Below are 15,846 nucleotides of genomic sequence, written 5' to 3' on the forward strand. Positions count from 1 at the left end.
AGGGGAAGTGAACAGGATCGAGGTGCCGTATGTATATATGCCAGTTCCACATATTGAATGTATTTATTACATATTGCAAACATATGCTAATAAAACATTTTTTGAAGGGGAAAAAAGAGGGATTTTAGTATTCGCCTGCTGACAGTTCAGCTAAGCAGACATGCTGGCGTGCTGCCAAAGGCGGTGAGGAGGGGGAGCATTTGATGAGATGTGTAAGATGCTGAGATTGTGGTCGAATTTTGCTTTTTCAATAATCCATCCCTATTGTAAGGTTGTTTGTGCAGTAAATTAAGAGACAAAATAGCTTCTCCCAACGCGTGAGAAAGAACAAAAGCAGAGAGGAGCCCGAGCAGCTGTGTTTGGCATCTTCAGAAGTTGTGCACACACATCTGATGCCCTCTGCTTAGGTGAGCGTGAGCAAAAGTGCCATTCAGAGCACTTCAAGGGAGGCCTGCTGGGAGAGCCAGGCTCTTGTCTTCCCTAGAAAATGTCTTTTGTCCCAGATGGTTTTCTTTGATTTCTTTTTTATTGATTAGGACTTAACTGTATTTAAAGGCTGCAGGGAGAGAATTTTGTTTTGCCTGGGTGGAACTGAGCAGGTTTTGTACAAGCCGGTTGCTGGGGGCTTGCAGGGCGGCTTCTTGATTCGTTTGAGTAATTTAGAGATGGTCTATTTTCGTTCTCTCTAGCCCACCCCACATGCTTCCACCAAATTAAGCTCATCAAGCTCTTATAAAAAGGGAAATGAGCCTTGTTTATTTGTGACGTTGCCTCAGAAAAGGAGAAGGTAGCATGACACTGGTCACCCGGCTGCTTCCTTCAGCTCAGCTTCAAGGTTGGACAGGGCAGGTGACAGAATGTCACACAGACATCCTCACTGGGATCTTAGTGTGGCAGCTGCTCAGCCCCATGCTAGGGATGGTTAACCTGTGGATGAGGTCTCTCAACCCATTTAGATCCTTGCAAATCCTTGTAGACAGATAGCTTTTAACTGGGTGATTTTGCCTTCAAGAGACATTTTGGGGCATCATAGTTGTGCGATGTCATCAGTCACAGGACAACCCTTCATAGCAAAGGATAATGTCCCAAGTGGCAGTAGTACAGACATGAGCGACTCCTGTGGTAGATTAGATCCAAGACAAAAGATTTATATTCTAAAAGTGTTGGAGAATTTTAAACAAAGAAATGAGAGAATGGCTTGGTTTTGTTTTTCTTTTATAAGCCTAGAATAAGCCTACATTATTTCAGCTCTGATATTGCAACCTTTTCGGATTAAATTTGAGTAAGACAGATGAAACTTCAGAGGACTGATGATTCTGTCTCCATCCCATCCCACCCCACCCCACCTCCACAAGCATCCATATCCTTGAGACGCCCAAACCCACCTATCAAGAGAATTAAAAAGGGCCTAATGAAGCAGAAGGAAGGAAATTTTTCTGGAACATAGCTTGCAGCTGTTGCTTTGGCATCTTTGGGGCTGGAGGAGACTTAAGCCCAGCTCAGTAGAGGCAGTGAATGGATCTTTCTGATAACTATTGGAGAAGAGTTTGAAGTCTGGCTTTTGCTAACAATTTGTTCAGCCAGAATCATGTACAGGAGAAAACTTTAAATCAACTCAAGACTCAAGGTTGTTGAGTGTTTTCTAACTGAGACACTATTGATATTTTGAGGTAGATCATCTTGGTTTCGGGGGAGGAAATGTAGGCCTGTGCTTGGCAGGATATTTAACAGCATCCCTGGCCTCCACCTGCTGGGGCCAATTCTCCCTTTCTAAGTTGTGCCAGTCCAAACTGCTCCTAGACATTGGCAGATATCTCTGAAGGTAGTGAGGGGAGGAAAGGGCAACATTGTCCCAGGCTGATAGAAGCATAACTGCTTATACTTAATGGGCATCTGCAAAGATCACTGTCCATTCTGCATCATTTTGGGGGGCCAAAGACTGGGGAACTCCTGGATGAGATGGCCTTGCTGTCTGTTCTCAAAAAGTCCTTTTCCTACAGCTTTTAGATGTAGCATTAGATATTTTTAAAGAAAAGAATTTAAGAGGATGCTGGCTCTAGGAATCTTCTAGGGACGTTTTGGGCCCTGAGATAGTTGGTGATGCAGGGATGTGGGGTTATTTTAGTTTTGGGGCTGGAACTGGGGCCCTAACCACTGATTCTCCCATGTTGAAGGCTTATGATGCCCAAGTGGCTGCTGCGGTTCCTTCATGCTTCACATCCTGAAGCAGAGGGCTGGCATATAGTGCCATTTTCTCCAGGACTGGTTTGCAATAATGATCTTGAGCCCTCACATCCTTAGAAGTATGGCGTATCCTTTCCTGTGTCATTCAACATGTTAACAGTTCTCAGCTGTAAATCTCAGCTACATTCTGATTTCTTGGTGATTCTTTTAGTGTTATTTCTGAAATACAAAATTCTTGCCCCAGAAGACATTTTCCCTTTTATTTGAAGTGGAGATGCAGGATCTCACCTGCTTCTAAGGAGGGGCCAGTGTTATCTTTTCTTCTGATCAATGCAGCAACAAACTAGGAGTGCCAGGGAGTGAGAGTGGCATTGTCAGGAGGATCCTAATATATTTTTAAAATCTGCAAGGGGTGATTGAAAAATATGATGACTGTTGACATGTAAAAAATTTTATTACAGTAGGATTGGATGTGGTAGTGCATGCCTGTAATCCCAGCACTCAGGAGGGCGAGACATGTGGATTGTCATGGGTTCAAGGCCAGCCTGGGCTTCAAAGTGAGTTTAAAGCCAGTCTGAACTATGGTAGTGAAATCCTGTCTCAAAAAAGAGAAAAGAAAAAAAATTATTACAGTAAAATCCCCCATTGCCACTAATCTCTCTCAAAATATTCCCCCTCACTTCCGACACATTTAACCTATCATGCTTGCCCCTTTCCGAAGCAGTTCTGAGGGTCCTGTGTCATGAGGGTCTTTACAAAGCGACTTCAAGCTTTTCAAAATGACCGCAAAAAGTAAACATTTTGAGGCAGCTGTGACAGTGCAACTGAAGACAGCCACGAAAGAGTTTCCAGAGCTGCTTCAGAAAGTGGCAGGAACAGCGGAATGAGTGTGTTCAAAGGAAGGGGAGCGTTTTGTGAGGGATTCATAACAATGTGTCTTTTACTGTAATAATTTCTTAAAATTTACACACACTATTTCTTGATCATACCTCATCCTAAATTATTAACCATCTTTGGCTATGTTAATAACAAGTTACACACTCAGGAGGCTGAGGCAGGAGTTCGAGGCCAGCCTGAATTGCATAGCTAGACACCATCTCAAAGAGCAAAAAATACCCGCCCCCCCCCCAGTTTCTTGGTACTTTCTATTATGAAACTGAGAAATTTGGGACCAGAGCATGGGAGGGAGGTTGGGGTGGCAGGCAAACTCCCTGCTTCTGTCCATTTACATAGCTGCCCTTCTCTGTAGGACTGCCCTGCACTAAGGTACACTGAAATCCCACTGATTTTTCCAGGGTTAGCTCAAATTCTTCCTTCTCCACAAAGACTTTGCTGACCACTCCCCTGCCAAGAATGGGTTGTGTTCAGTTAGTCCTGGCTCTGTTTTTAAGGCCCATTAATGCGTAGACCCTATGATTTTTAAGAGGAGAAATTCATATAAAATAAATGCTGTCTGTTTTGTATATGTGCTGCCAAGGTGAGCACAAGTCTTTTTACAATTGAGTGGTATTGGTGCACTCTGAAGTGTATAAATGTCACCTCTGTGACATTTATAACTCCAAGACTTTTCCACAGGAGACTCCTGTACCCAGTAAGCAGTCACTCTGCATTCCCTTCTCCTCGGGGACCCCGACAATACTAGCCTACTCTTCTGGATATCTCATAGATGCAGTCATGCACTATGCGATCTGCTGTGTCTGGCTTCTCTCACTTCATATGTTTTTGACGTTCATGTACATGGTAGCATGTACCATGCTCCATTCTTTTTTATGACCAAAGAACATGCTATCGTGCAGATATACCATGTTCTGTGTTTCCATTTGGTGATGGACATCAGGCTGTTTCCACCTTCAGACTATTGTAAATCGTGCTGCTGTGAACATTTGTGTACAGGTTCGTGTGTAGGTGTATGTTTTCTGTTCTCTCAGATATAGGCCTAGATGTGGAATTGCTGGCTAACCTTTTAAGGACCTGCCACTGTGACTGTACAGTTTTCTATTTCCACTTTCCAAGTACAAAGTTCTAATTTCTATATGCTTTCACCAACAATCTATTTTCTGGTTTTGTGAATTCATTTGTGTTTTATCACAGCCATTCTGGTGGATGTGGAACCCTTGGAATTTGGATTTGCTTTATATCTTTGCTGCTCTAGCTCAGTCAACTGTGACTGCTTGGATTTTATGACTGCACTTTTAATCACTGGCAGTACAGTATCCAGTTTAATGTATGGGCTGAATTTGAATCCTGTTCTTGAATCCTGGTTCTTTCATCTGTGAAATGGGAGCTTCTAGATTGTTGAAGAGAGAAAATGAAAATTGGCCTTATTGTACCTGGGACCGTGCTCATGGCCATGATGTCTCTAGTGCTGAGGATCCAGTAACTGTTAATTGAGCATTTTGAAAGTGAATCAACAAGCTTTTTGATATTGTCCAATTGGCCCTGTCTTTATTTTCTACCAACTGTTTCCCTGACTCCAGACAACAGCCTTAAAAATTGATCACTCCTGTCATCAGGCAGAAAGAAGGATCAATGCGAATGTTTGCCTGGAGAAACCCACCATAAAAGCCATCATGCATGTCTGGGATGGAGACAGAATAAGCAGAGAGAGCAGCAAACCTGCATACTACAAAAGGAAGAAGAAACAGAAGAGCTTTAGTTTATTTGAGATGAGAAACAAACAGAGAGCCAGTGAGTCTGGGAAGCGCCCTTGCTTGAGGTCTGGCTGGTAGCTCTAGGGGAGAGAAAGGGATATTCTGTTCACTCTTGAAGGTGGTTGTAACCAACCATTGGGTGCCAAGGGCCTGGAAAGTGGCCTCATGTCTTCTTCATGGTTCCTGTGAGTGTGGCTGGGTGGCTCTTGCAACACTGCAACCATGCTTCCCTTCCCTCTGTTCTTTAAGCACGCCAGGTCTGTTTCTCCCTCCTTCTGCCATCAGACTTTTCACTTGCTGTTCCTTTGCCTGGTGTAGCCCAGTCCTTCCTGCCTGAGGCCCTCACAGTGGCTCTCCTCCTGAGCTCCCCCACTCTGACTGGAGTGGCAGCTTCCACGTGTACCCATCCTTCATCAGTATCCTGCCCTGCCCAATTTGTCTTGCCTTCTGTTTTAATATTTGTTTTCTGTTCCCCCCCCCCAAAATCATAAAACACTCAAGTACTCATTGCTCAGATCTGATAAGCTCCCAGTATTTTGCTGTATTTTCTTGTTTCAAATCTTCCATATTTAACCAACTGTATGAGGTAGAATTTACATGTCATAAATTCAGACATTTTAAAGGAGTCATCTGTGACCTCTACTACCACCACTTAAGTTATAGTATTTCCCATCACCCGTGAAAGGCCCTTCATCTCTCTCAATGTGCTATTTTTCTTCCCAGTAATTGATCAACATTATCCAGAATCGCCTCGTTGATGTATATTTTTATTCAGTATGTTACCTATCTTCTCCATTGGAGCCTTTATTCTATAAGGCCAGGAACTGTGTTCCATGCACAGATGTATCCCTTTCACAGGCACATAGTAGGCCTGTGTAAATTAACAGACTAAGATACGCTATTCAGCATATGCTGTGTACATCTTCATGTAAGTGTGTGGGTACATTTCTGCACCTAGAACTAGTGGGGTCAAAGGACAACTGACTTTGTTATTAAAAAAAAAAAACATTTAGAGCAGGGTATGGTGATGTATGCCTGGAATATCAGCACTCTTTGCAAGTTCAGACCTAGCCTGAGCAACTTACAAGACCTTGTCCAAAATAAAAATAAAAAGCACTGGGCATGTAGTTTATTGCGAAGGCCCTTAGTTCAGTCCCTAGTACCACAAAAAACAAAACAACAACAAAAAACACCTCTAATCCCTTTCCTTTTCCGGCCCAGTAACCATCTGTTGTTCTTCAGTCTCTTGTCTCTTTGAGCTGAATAACTGTTGTAGGGCTGTCCTATGGCTGGTAGGAGGTGGAGCAGTTTCCCTGGCCTCTATCCAGTAGTAGATGTCTTTAGCACCCCCACGACTGTTGTGATGACTCACAATGTCTTCAGACTTTGCCTGGTGTCTCCTGGGTGCAAAATCCCTCCCAGTTGACCCAGAAGCATCTCATGTACTGGTTTATATATGTAAGCTATATGCTGGTCCATATAGGTAAGCTAACTCCTTGCCAAACTCTTTCTCAGTTGGACCATCACTAAATAAATTACCTTCCCTGACATTAGATTTTTAGGTTCCATGTTTGTATCTTGTTTATATACTTTGACTGCATTACAATCCATCCCCTACCTTCCACCATGTATAGCTGCATCATGAGAGAAGCTGGTGGACTTTCAAAGGAAGGAGGTGTCACTCTGATTTGTGACCTAGGAGGAACAAAGTCTAGGAGAATACAAATGGCTTCTCCACAGCCTGGGCTCCTGCAGAATTCCCAGCCTTATGTGCCTGAAGATAAATATGACTTCCAGTTCATATGTAAGGATGCTGTCTCTTCTAGGTCCCTGAGAACCAGCAGGAAGTCTCTAGCAACTGTTAAAGGGATCTAAACTTGTTTTATTTGCTTAGGACACTGAGTTGACAATTCCTGTCTTGGAAATCATATGCCCAAATCAGGGTTGCTGGTCACCCAAAGGGGTGAAGATGAGCAGATGGGGCATGGTAATATGAAGGGGCAGGTCTTATCTACTGAGTATTGCATGATGATAAAGAAAAAATATCCAGTGACACCTTTGAAGCACAGTTAGGCAGACTTGATTCAGGACCATCATGGTAGTTAGAGGCACCATGGTGATGGGATTTTTATGGTGGGAAAGTGACATTGGGTTCAAGTCCAGGGTGATCAGACATCATCAGATTTCAGATAAAGAGGCTGATCAGGTATGAAAGGTAAGGAGTTCCTGTTAAATGAACTTAGCAGTGTTTTTTTTTTTTTTTTTTTAACTAACAATCGGTTTTGCAAGGCAGTGCAAAAAAAAATGGGCTGAGGAGAAATTTCAGGAGCCTGAATAAAGTTTGGCCAAGCAAAGAAACCTGTCACTTTCTAGGGAGAACATAAGCCTAGTATTATCAGACCTTCTTGTTTTTCATACAATACCAGAAATACAGATTTTTAAAAAAAAAAAACTGTAAAATATCCTAATTCTTGAGTTACATAACAATTCACAAGTAATTATCTGTTTAAACATGCTGTGGGCCAAACAACACACCCACAGGCAGCCAATTTCCAACCTTGAGTTAATATGCCAGGTTGTTTCTTGTTTGTGTGGGGTCCGACTTTCTCTGTACAAGAATCTTCTGGTTTGTTCCTATCCAGATGTTTATTGAGTAAATGTGATTTGCCAAGCACTGTTGTAGAGCTACCACTTGACCTTAGTTTGCTAAATGACTGCCACCAAAAGGATGGAGAGGATTAAGTGGTGAATGGATGGGATTTGTGGATGAATAGATGAATGGATGGGTGGGATGGATGAGTGGGTGTATGAATAGGTAGGTAAGAGGATGGAGGATGGATGGGTGGTGGGTGGGAGTGGTTGACTCTTATCCTTTAGAAGTACTAAAATGCTGTAAATGGCATAATGTGATGTCTAGAAATTACTACAGAACAATATATGAAGCTGAAAGAAGGGATAGGTGAATTGAATTGGACAATACAATAATTTTTGAAGCTGAGTGAGTGATGGGAGGTTTTTGGAGGTTCCTTATACTTTTCTGTGTTCTAAGATGACTGAAAGTTTTCTATGTTAGGGATGTTTGTTTTAATATCTATTTCACTTAGAGATATATTCTGAAGGATATATAAATAAAAGGACATCATGTCTGGGACTTGTAATGTTTAGCAAAACTTTTCTATAGGAGAATAGGTAAAATATGTTTAGCAAAGTGCATTGCTCATTATTACAACTGGATGATGAGGATATGTATGTCAGTTATGTTAGACTATTAACTTTTTTTTTTTTTTTTGGTACTAGGGATCAAACTCATGAACTCACACTTGCCAGGCAGGTACTTGTGCTGCTGAACTAAATTCCTGGCCTTAGCCTATTAATTTGAAGTGGCTGAAATTTTCTACATTTTTTTTCAAAAGGAAAAGCTCCTGTTTTGTAGCCATTTTGGCAGTATGGAGTCATGCTTAGATGCTTATGTGGATTTTCCACAAGTATGATAGCACTGACATTGAGAGTATGGGTACTGTTCAGCAAGAGGCCACATGCTGAATGTTGCCATGGTGAAACAAGAAGTGTGGGCTCTTCTGTGGGCCACAGGTTAAGAACAGCTTCTCACTCAGTAGCTTCTCTGCAAGGTGTCTTGCCTCCCAGGACCTGCCTTCAGGTATCCTTGGGGAAATCAGAGTAATACAGTGGTTAGAGTATCTGGAGTCAGCTTCCCTGGGTCCAAAGGCCAGCTATCCCACTTTCTAGTCATTTGACCTTGAACCTATTATTTGAGCCCTTCTAACCTCGGTTTCCTCATCTATTAAATAAGATTAATATGAATACTGTACCTCCTGGACTCACCATGAAGATTCAATTACTTACTGCATGTAAAGGGCTTAGCATAGTAGATGGCATATTATATTTTTAAATTATCAATTCTTTTGCTGTTATTGTTGCGGCTGCTGCTTCTGCTAAGCATTTTGAGAACAGGAAAAAACTTTCTGAGATGGACTGAAGAAAATAATTGGAGGCAGAAGCTAAAAGAAGTCAAAGAAAGAAGCACCCAATGTCAACTGATCCACCTACAGCAACTCATTGTGAGATGCTGGAGTGAAATTCCCTGCACAGTGGGTGCAAAAAGAAATAGAAAAAGGAAGCATATTTCTGATCATTTTCTTTCTCTGCAGAATGAGGTGGAGCTTGGGGAGCTGCTTCTGTCACTGAATTACCTCCCAAGTGCTGGGAGGCTGAACGTTGACATCATTCGAGCCAAGCAACTTCTGCAGACAGATGTGAGCCAAGGCTCAGGTACAGTGTGACCCCTTCCTCCCCCAATTCTTTAAGGGGGCATCAATGTTTTTGGGGAATCCAGCTTTTCTGTACTCTGGATATTACTGATAAGGCTCTGTGAGGGTGGAGAGCATTCAGAGTAGGGCCCTTGTTCAGTGAGGAAAATAAATGATCACACTTATCTCTTAGGATGCAGCAGGCACAGGATGTCGTCTATGAGTCAGAAAGTTGACTGTGACCAGGTACAATCACTTGAAATCTAGATCTTCTTTGAACACTTGAAGCCTCAAGGAAGCGACTTGCCTTTCCAAACGCTATGCCTAGAGTAGAGACACCGTGCTGCAGGCAGTGGTGGTTTTCTATAAATTCGTAGACACTTAACAACTGCTCTTTCTAATCAACAGCCTTGGTGAACATAGCCTGAGGGATTTTCCCAGCTCATTGTGCAAACACCACAAATCTTTATAAATCCTAGCACTGAAAGACTGTTGTTCAGTGTCTACCACTTTATAGCAAACCACTTCAAATATCACTTGTAATGAAATGGAGCCAGATTCCATATTGTCTATATGTAGCTTCTCCCACAACAGCACAAGGATATTATTTAACCATGGTCTTTGGGATCCTTCGACTCAGTGAGGGAAACACTGTCTTCTCTAAGGGAAATAGCCAAAGAAAATTACATTTGCAATCAGGTGACAGCTGAATCTAGAAGGTGCCTTGTATGCTCATAAGCCATATTATAAAACAGAAGACTCAAAGATTCCAATGGCAAAAAAAAAATGGTATAAAGATTGGAGAGTCATCACATCAAAGTCATCACATTGGGAGAGTCTATAGATAAAATGACTAAGACTTCTGGAGCCAAACTGCCTGAAGCCAAATCTCAGTTTGATTCACTTTACTATTTGCAAATGATGTGGCCTTAAGGAAGTTACTATATACCTCAATTTCTGCATCTTAAAAATTGACATAAAAACTATATTTTTCTCACTGAATTGCTTAAACAAATATTAAGTCACATAATGTACGTAACTATAAAAAATATAAAGATGATGATTACAATTCACCCATCTCTGCTTTCCTATATATGGATCATGGGTTCACTTTCATGATAGCAGGTTTCTACAGACAGAAAGGCTCTGAGTCTGGTACTGCCTCCACCAGCCAGATCTTAAGCAAGTCATTTTTCATCTTGATTCATTGGTTTTCTCATTTACAAAATAAACTTTGTACCCAAAACATGGGAAAAGTTGGAAAAATATTAGATAACTGGAAGAAGAGAGGTAGCTAGGAAAATGATGTATAGGTAATAAAATAATGGATAGATGGAGAAATAAATAAATGAGACAAAAGGAACATACCTGAACTGATAAATGGGAGGATCAATGAATGAATAGGTTATCAGTAAATAGGTAGATGGTAAAATAGGTGGAAGGATGGATGGATGGTTGGGCTGTCAATAGAAGGGAACTTGGATGGGTGGATGGCAGAATGAATAAATAAAAGGATAATGAAATGATGATAAGGATGACCTGATGGGTGAATGGGAAGGTAGATAGCTGGATGTCTAGATGAATAAATGAATGGATAGACTGAGAGATAGATATGAAGTTGGATGGATGAATGGACAGATGTATGGATGATTAATTAATGTATGAATGAAAGGATGTATGGGTGGATCAGGTTGATGTGTCATGAGCTCCAATATTCTGTGGTGCTGTGTTCTGTTCTCAGACCCATTTGTGAAAATCCAGTTGGTGCATGGTCTCAAGCTTGTGAAAACCAAGAAGACATCCTTCTTAAGAGGCACAATTGACCCTTTCTACAATGAATCTTTCAGCTTCAAAGTTCCCCAGGAAGAACTGGAAAATGCCAGCCTGGTGTTTACAGGTTGGTAGCATCCTAAACCCTGGTGAGCCCCAAGTAAGGTATTTCAATTTGCTGTCCTAGAGATAGAAGCCATCTGAAAGAGTTATGTTTAAAAACTTAGTATCTGATATTTAGCTACTGGGATCCAGTTCACTTACTGCCTATGATTTTTTACAAGACTCATCAATCCATAGAACAATCCAGTTCTAGTACTATATTTCCTGGACCTACCACATGATAACTGATACCTGTGGCAATTTAGTTAATGCCTCTGAGCCTAAGTTTCCTCATTCGTAAAATTTCCACAATAAAAGGTTTGTGTGAAGAGTTAAATGACTTTCAAATATGTAAATCCCTGGGACATAATAAGGACTCATTTTATATTAGCTTAGATGACAAAGATGATGATGATGATGCAAGTTGCTTAAGCAGAAGTATAAGTACCATTATCTGATACAATTTTGTTTATTTTTCCAGAATGTAATTTATTCTATTGTTTCCAGTGTGTTAGTTCTATTATTGCATAGTAAATCACTGTAAAATCAGCAAACGTTTATTCTCACAGTCCCTGTAGCTCAGGATGCAGGCCTAGCTTACCTAGTTCTGGCTGAGTTTCTCAGACAAGGCTGTACTCATATCTGCAGGCCCAGCCAGGGAAGATCTGTTTTCAGATCCTCTCACACAGCTGTCTAAAATCCAGCGCTTTGCTGATGGTGGGATGGGAGGCCCAGTTTCTTTCTGGTTTCTTTCTTTCAGGGACCTCCTTGTCTATGTGGGCTTCCGTAGGGCAACTTGTAGCATGGGAGATGGATCCCATCACAGTGATCAAGTGAGGGAGTAAGACAGGGCAAGAAAGAATCATTTTTGCCCTGTCTGATGCTTTAGAGCAGCTCATTAGTTCCACCACACTCAGGAGGAAGAGGTTTTTTCAGGGTGTAAATGGTGAGGAATGGGAATCAGGGGGAGCCACCCTAGAAACTGTGCACAGTGGGGTGACAGTTAGTAGAAGTAATGGCTCTTATTGCCCGTGTGCTGATCACAGTGAGAACTTCCCCATCTCATTGCTAAGATTCACCATAACCAACCCCGTCAAGTATGTCAACATCCTCCAGTTTCAGGGGTAGGGCCTGAGACTTGAAACCCAGCAGCCCACTCAGTGTCTCAAGCTAAGAGAGCCAAGTTCTGGTCTTGCCAATTCCATGGTCAAGGGCCTCCATTTCCTCAAGCATCAGGGAGCATAGGCATTAGGGATTCAACATTACTCTTATGAAGTTCAACTGCAAACTCCTATGTTTAGAGACCCCAGATCTCCCACGTGCTGAAAACCCTTGCACATAAGGCTTCTCTGCAAGAACTCCTTGTTTCCTACACCATGTTTGCTCATGTCCCCCATCGGAGACTCTCCAAGGCAGAATGGTCCTGGACTGTCTCAGGGCCTGTTACCCAGAGAGTCTGTATCCCATCAAGGAATGCCCACCCTGTGCAGATGTGAAGCTCGCACTGACGCAGTCTGCTACAAGTGCTGCTCAGATGGAGTTACAGGCAGACGAGGGATGAGCTCTCTTTAGAGTCAAGCCCAGACAGAAGACAAGGACTTCTGTCAAATCCTTGAAAGGCAGATAGTGAGAATATGACCAAACCAAAATAGATTAAACACAAAACACTTATTCCCAAGTCTCCCTGGAATAAAGGACTTCCTGTGGTATGGTTGGACAAGGAGGTGACCTTGGAGGGCATTGAGAGCCCCGATGGAAAGTTCTGACACTTCCATACTTTACCCAGAATTCTATGACAAAAGGAGTGCACACTTGCTGTAATGAGTGACGCAACAGAAAGGTGCATAAGGCCAGAGGATCAGAAGAGGGGTGAAGTGCATGGGCTGGCTTTGCCACCTGCCCACCTTGGTGGCCTTGGGCAAGATCTGTGTGTTAGATTTTCTCAGTGTGATGTGAGAGTAACAAAATGATTGTGGGCTCAGTGAGAGCACCACACGCAGTGCTGAGCACTCATCTTGGCTCAGAGTGAGCAGTCTCACAGCTGTTATTGAATAGAAATTTTGCTCCCTTGTTCATCATTCCAGTTTCTTCTCCCGGAAGGCACCACCTTAACATGCCTGCATGCATCGTTCACACCATTGCTGGGGTGCCCGAACATTATCCACAGACAGAGAGCGAGGCCTTTCACAGAGTCATTCATGAATTGAGCAAGTGTGTATTAAACACCTTCTCTGGGCCAGATGTGGTTTCCAAGTCTTAGCAACAGCACAGAGAACCAGGCAGACATTATCCCTGACCTAACTGTTCCAGGGATATCATGCTGAGTCTCACTGTTGTTTAATTAACAGTGAATGTGTTCCATCCCGCCAGGCCAATAAGACAAGTGGATTGCACTCTTTATTTTTAATAACTCTTCAATACTGTTGCCTGGTGTACTGTGATAAAAACAGAGATGGTCCCTTGTGGGAGTAAGTTTCTGGCTATACTTAGTGAATTAAATTTGCCATGACAAAAAGAGAAGAATAAATCTGGATCAAACTAATATAAAAAGGGAACTATTCTATTCTAAGTGTTATTTCCCTTTACCCAAATATCCTAAAGAGACCTTCAACTCCCAAATATGTATCAGGAATACATATATTAGAGCAATATTTGATAACAGAGGTCAAAAGTTTCACAAATTTCTATCATTCTTGCCCCTTAATACAAATACTAGGGGTTTTGCCATATGGAAATAAAGATTTAGGTACAAAGATGAATAAAGTAGTGTTGTTTTATAATATGGAAAACTAAAATCTATTCATTCATATGCTCAGCAACAGGAGACTCGTTAAGTAAAATCCAGTATATCCATCAGTATATTAATCATTAATAGGTGATTAAATGGAGAAAAGTGTTTCAAATACATAATTTAGTAAAAATATAATGTGGTCATGTTAAACATATTAAATAAAAAATTCCAGAAATAAGCAGAGCACATTCATGTAACTTTTACTAATACATTGTTATAACTGTTCTATTTTATTATTGGTTATTGATGCTAAGCTCTTACTATGCCTGATTTATAAAATGAGCCTTATCATATGTATGTGCATAGGAAAAAACATACAGAGGGTTGGCATTATTCTCAATTTCCAGCATCCACCAGTGTCTTTGGATGAATCCCTGCAGATAAGGGTGGAAGACTGATGTAAATACACCTTTAAACATGCCTTTAAAGTACACCAGGTATTTCTAATGCTCAGTCAGGGTTCAGAACCATCACTTTTTAAGTTAAATACCAGCTGACTGGCATTTAACTTAAGACTGAATAGTGAAGGAAATGAGGCTGAGCTGCAAATCTAGGCAAAGCTGCAATTCTCCTGAATGCAGATCCACAGGGTTCTTCTTGTTTTACTTGTCAGAGGAGGGAAATAGCTGTCACCTCTAGGCGGAGGATCTGAAACCTAGCCCATTCTTGTGTTTCCAAACACTTCCTAACAAAAGTCAGGTTGATCTGCAATTTAAGCTTTTGCAAGAATCCCCGGTAAAAGCCTGTAATTAGCTGCTGGGCCAGCCTTTCTGCACAGTTCCTTTTCTCTGGAGGAAGAGGGCTCTTCTTCAGTTTCCAGTCAGGTGACTTCTGTAGCTAAAGTCCAAAAAAGAAAAGACAGAAAAATTGCTTTTTAGTTTTTGAGATGGTCACTTATAGTCCAGAGGCCTTCTGGGAAATGCAAAAGTTTACTGAAAGTAAAGTAGGGTGGACCACTGAAGTGCTTGGCTATTACTGGAAGTGAAAACAAAAATACAGGGAAGGAAGGAGAGATGGAGAGAGAAGGAATGAAGAAAGGAGGGAGGGAGGAAGGAAGGAGGGAGAACGGACAACTCAATGACAGTTCTTCAAAGATTAGAAATAGAATTGCTATATAATCAAGCAACTCCATTTCTAGATATCTACCAGAAAGTAACTAAAAGCAGAGACTCATGTTCATTAACTGGTGTTCATAGTAGCATTATTCACCATAGCTAAAATACAGAAACCAAGCATCCAGCAATGGATCAATAGAAACAGAAATGAATCTGGTGTATCCACATAGAAAGAAATGATAATCAGCCTTAATAAGGAAGGAGATTCTGACACCTTCTACAACATGGATGAACCCTGATGATGTGCAAAGTGGAAAGAGCCAGTCAGAAAGGATAAACGTTGAATGATTCCATTCATATGAGGTGCCCATTTGCATGAGATGCCTAGAGGTGTTACAGTCATAGCAGAGTGGAGCTCCTCGGGCTGAGAAGAGGGAGATAGGGACTTTCTGTGTCATGGGCACAGTTTCAGTTTGAGAAGATACAAAAAGTTCTGGAGGTCGGTGGTGGTGGTGGTTGCATAATAACCTGAAGATACTTAGCACCACTAAATTGTACACCTAGAAGTAGTTAAAGTGATACATTTCATGTGAGTTTTACTACTATTAAAGAAAAAGGAAAACAAAGAAATGTGACATGAGCAGCCCAGAACTGAAAAAAGGCAAAGCAATCCCTGGATGCTGACACAGGACACTGGAGGTTGTCCTCCTCCCTGAGAAGAGGCGCGGCTCCTTCACGCTGCTGCCAGCCTGTGGAGCGAATGGTCAGGGGCTGATCCGGGGCTCAGGTTCACGTTTGCTACTTACTTGGTCTGTGATGTTGGCACTTTGCTTGCCTTCTCTTGGCCTCAGCTTCTTCGTCTGTGAAATTGGTAGATAGTATTTATTTCAGTGGGGTGTTGTAAAAGTCCAAATGAGTTAATACGGGTAAAGGCTTAGAATAGCGACTGGCTCCAAGTAGGTGCTTAAGTAGTAGCTGTTATTGTCACTTGAAGGACAAATGGTATAATTGCTTTTGCAGTCAGA

General features: G+C 41.7%; 1 protein-coding gene across 10 annotated transcripts in view; it reads left to right on the forward strand.

The window, feature by feature from the left end:
* The window catches only part of Syt17 (synaptotagmin 17), a 79,145-nt gene that overhangs the window by 33,843 nt on the left and 29,456 nt on the right, over window positions 1-15,846 (forward strand). For 9 of the 10 annotated variants that reach the window (XM_003477783.5, XM_063226608.1, XM_063226611.1 and 6 more), the window contains 2 exons: window positions 9,005-9,125; window positions 10,845-11,000. In XM_003477783.5, the coding sequence (XP_003477831.2) occupies window positions 9,005-9,125; window positions 10,845-11,000 (277 nt within the window). Of the gene's footprint in view, window positions 1-9,004; window positions 9,126-10,844; window positions 11,023-15,846 lie in introns of all 10 variants that reach the window. The other variant, XM_063226606.1, reaches the window with a different exon arrangement.

The sequence above is a fragment of the Cavia porcellus genome, unplaced genomic scaffold (assembly GCF_034190915.1).
Source record: "Cavia porcellus strain 051 isolate PalLab524CR breed Dunkin Hartley unplaced genomic scaffold, mCavPor4.1 scaffold_16, whole genome shotgun sequence".
In the NCBI taxonomy this organism is placed as follows: domain Eukaryota; kingdom Metazoa; phylum Chordata; class Mammalia; order Rodentia; family Caviidae; genus Cavia; species Cavia porcellus.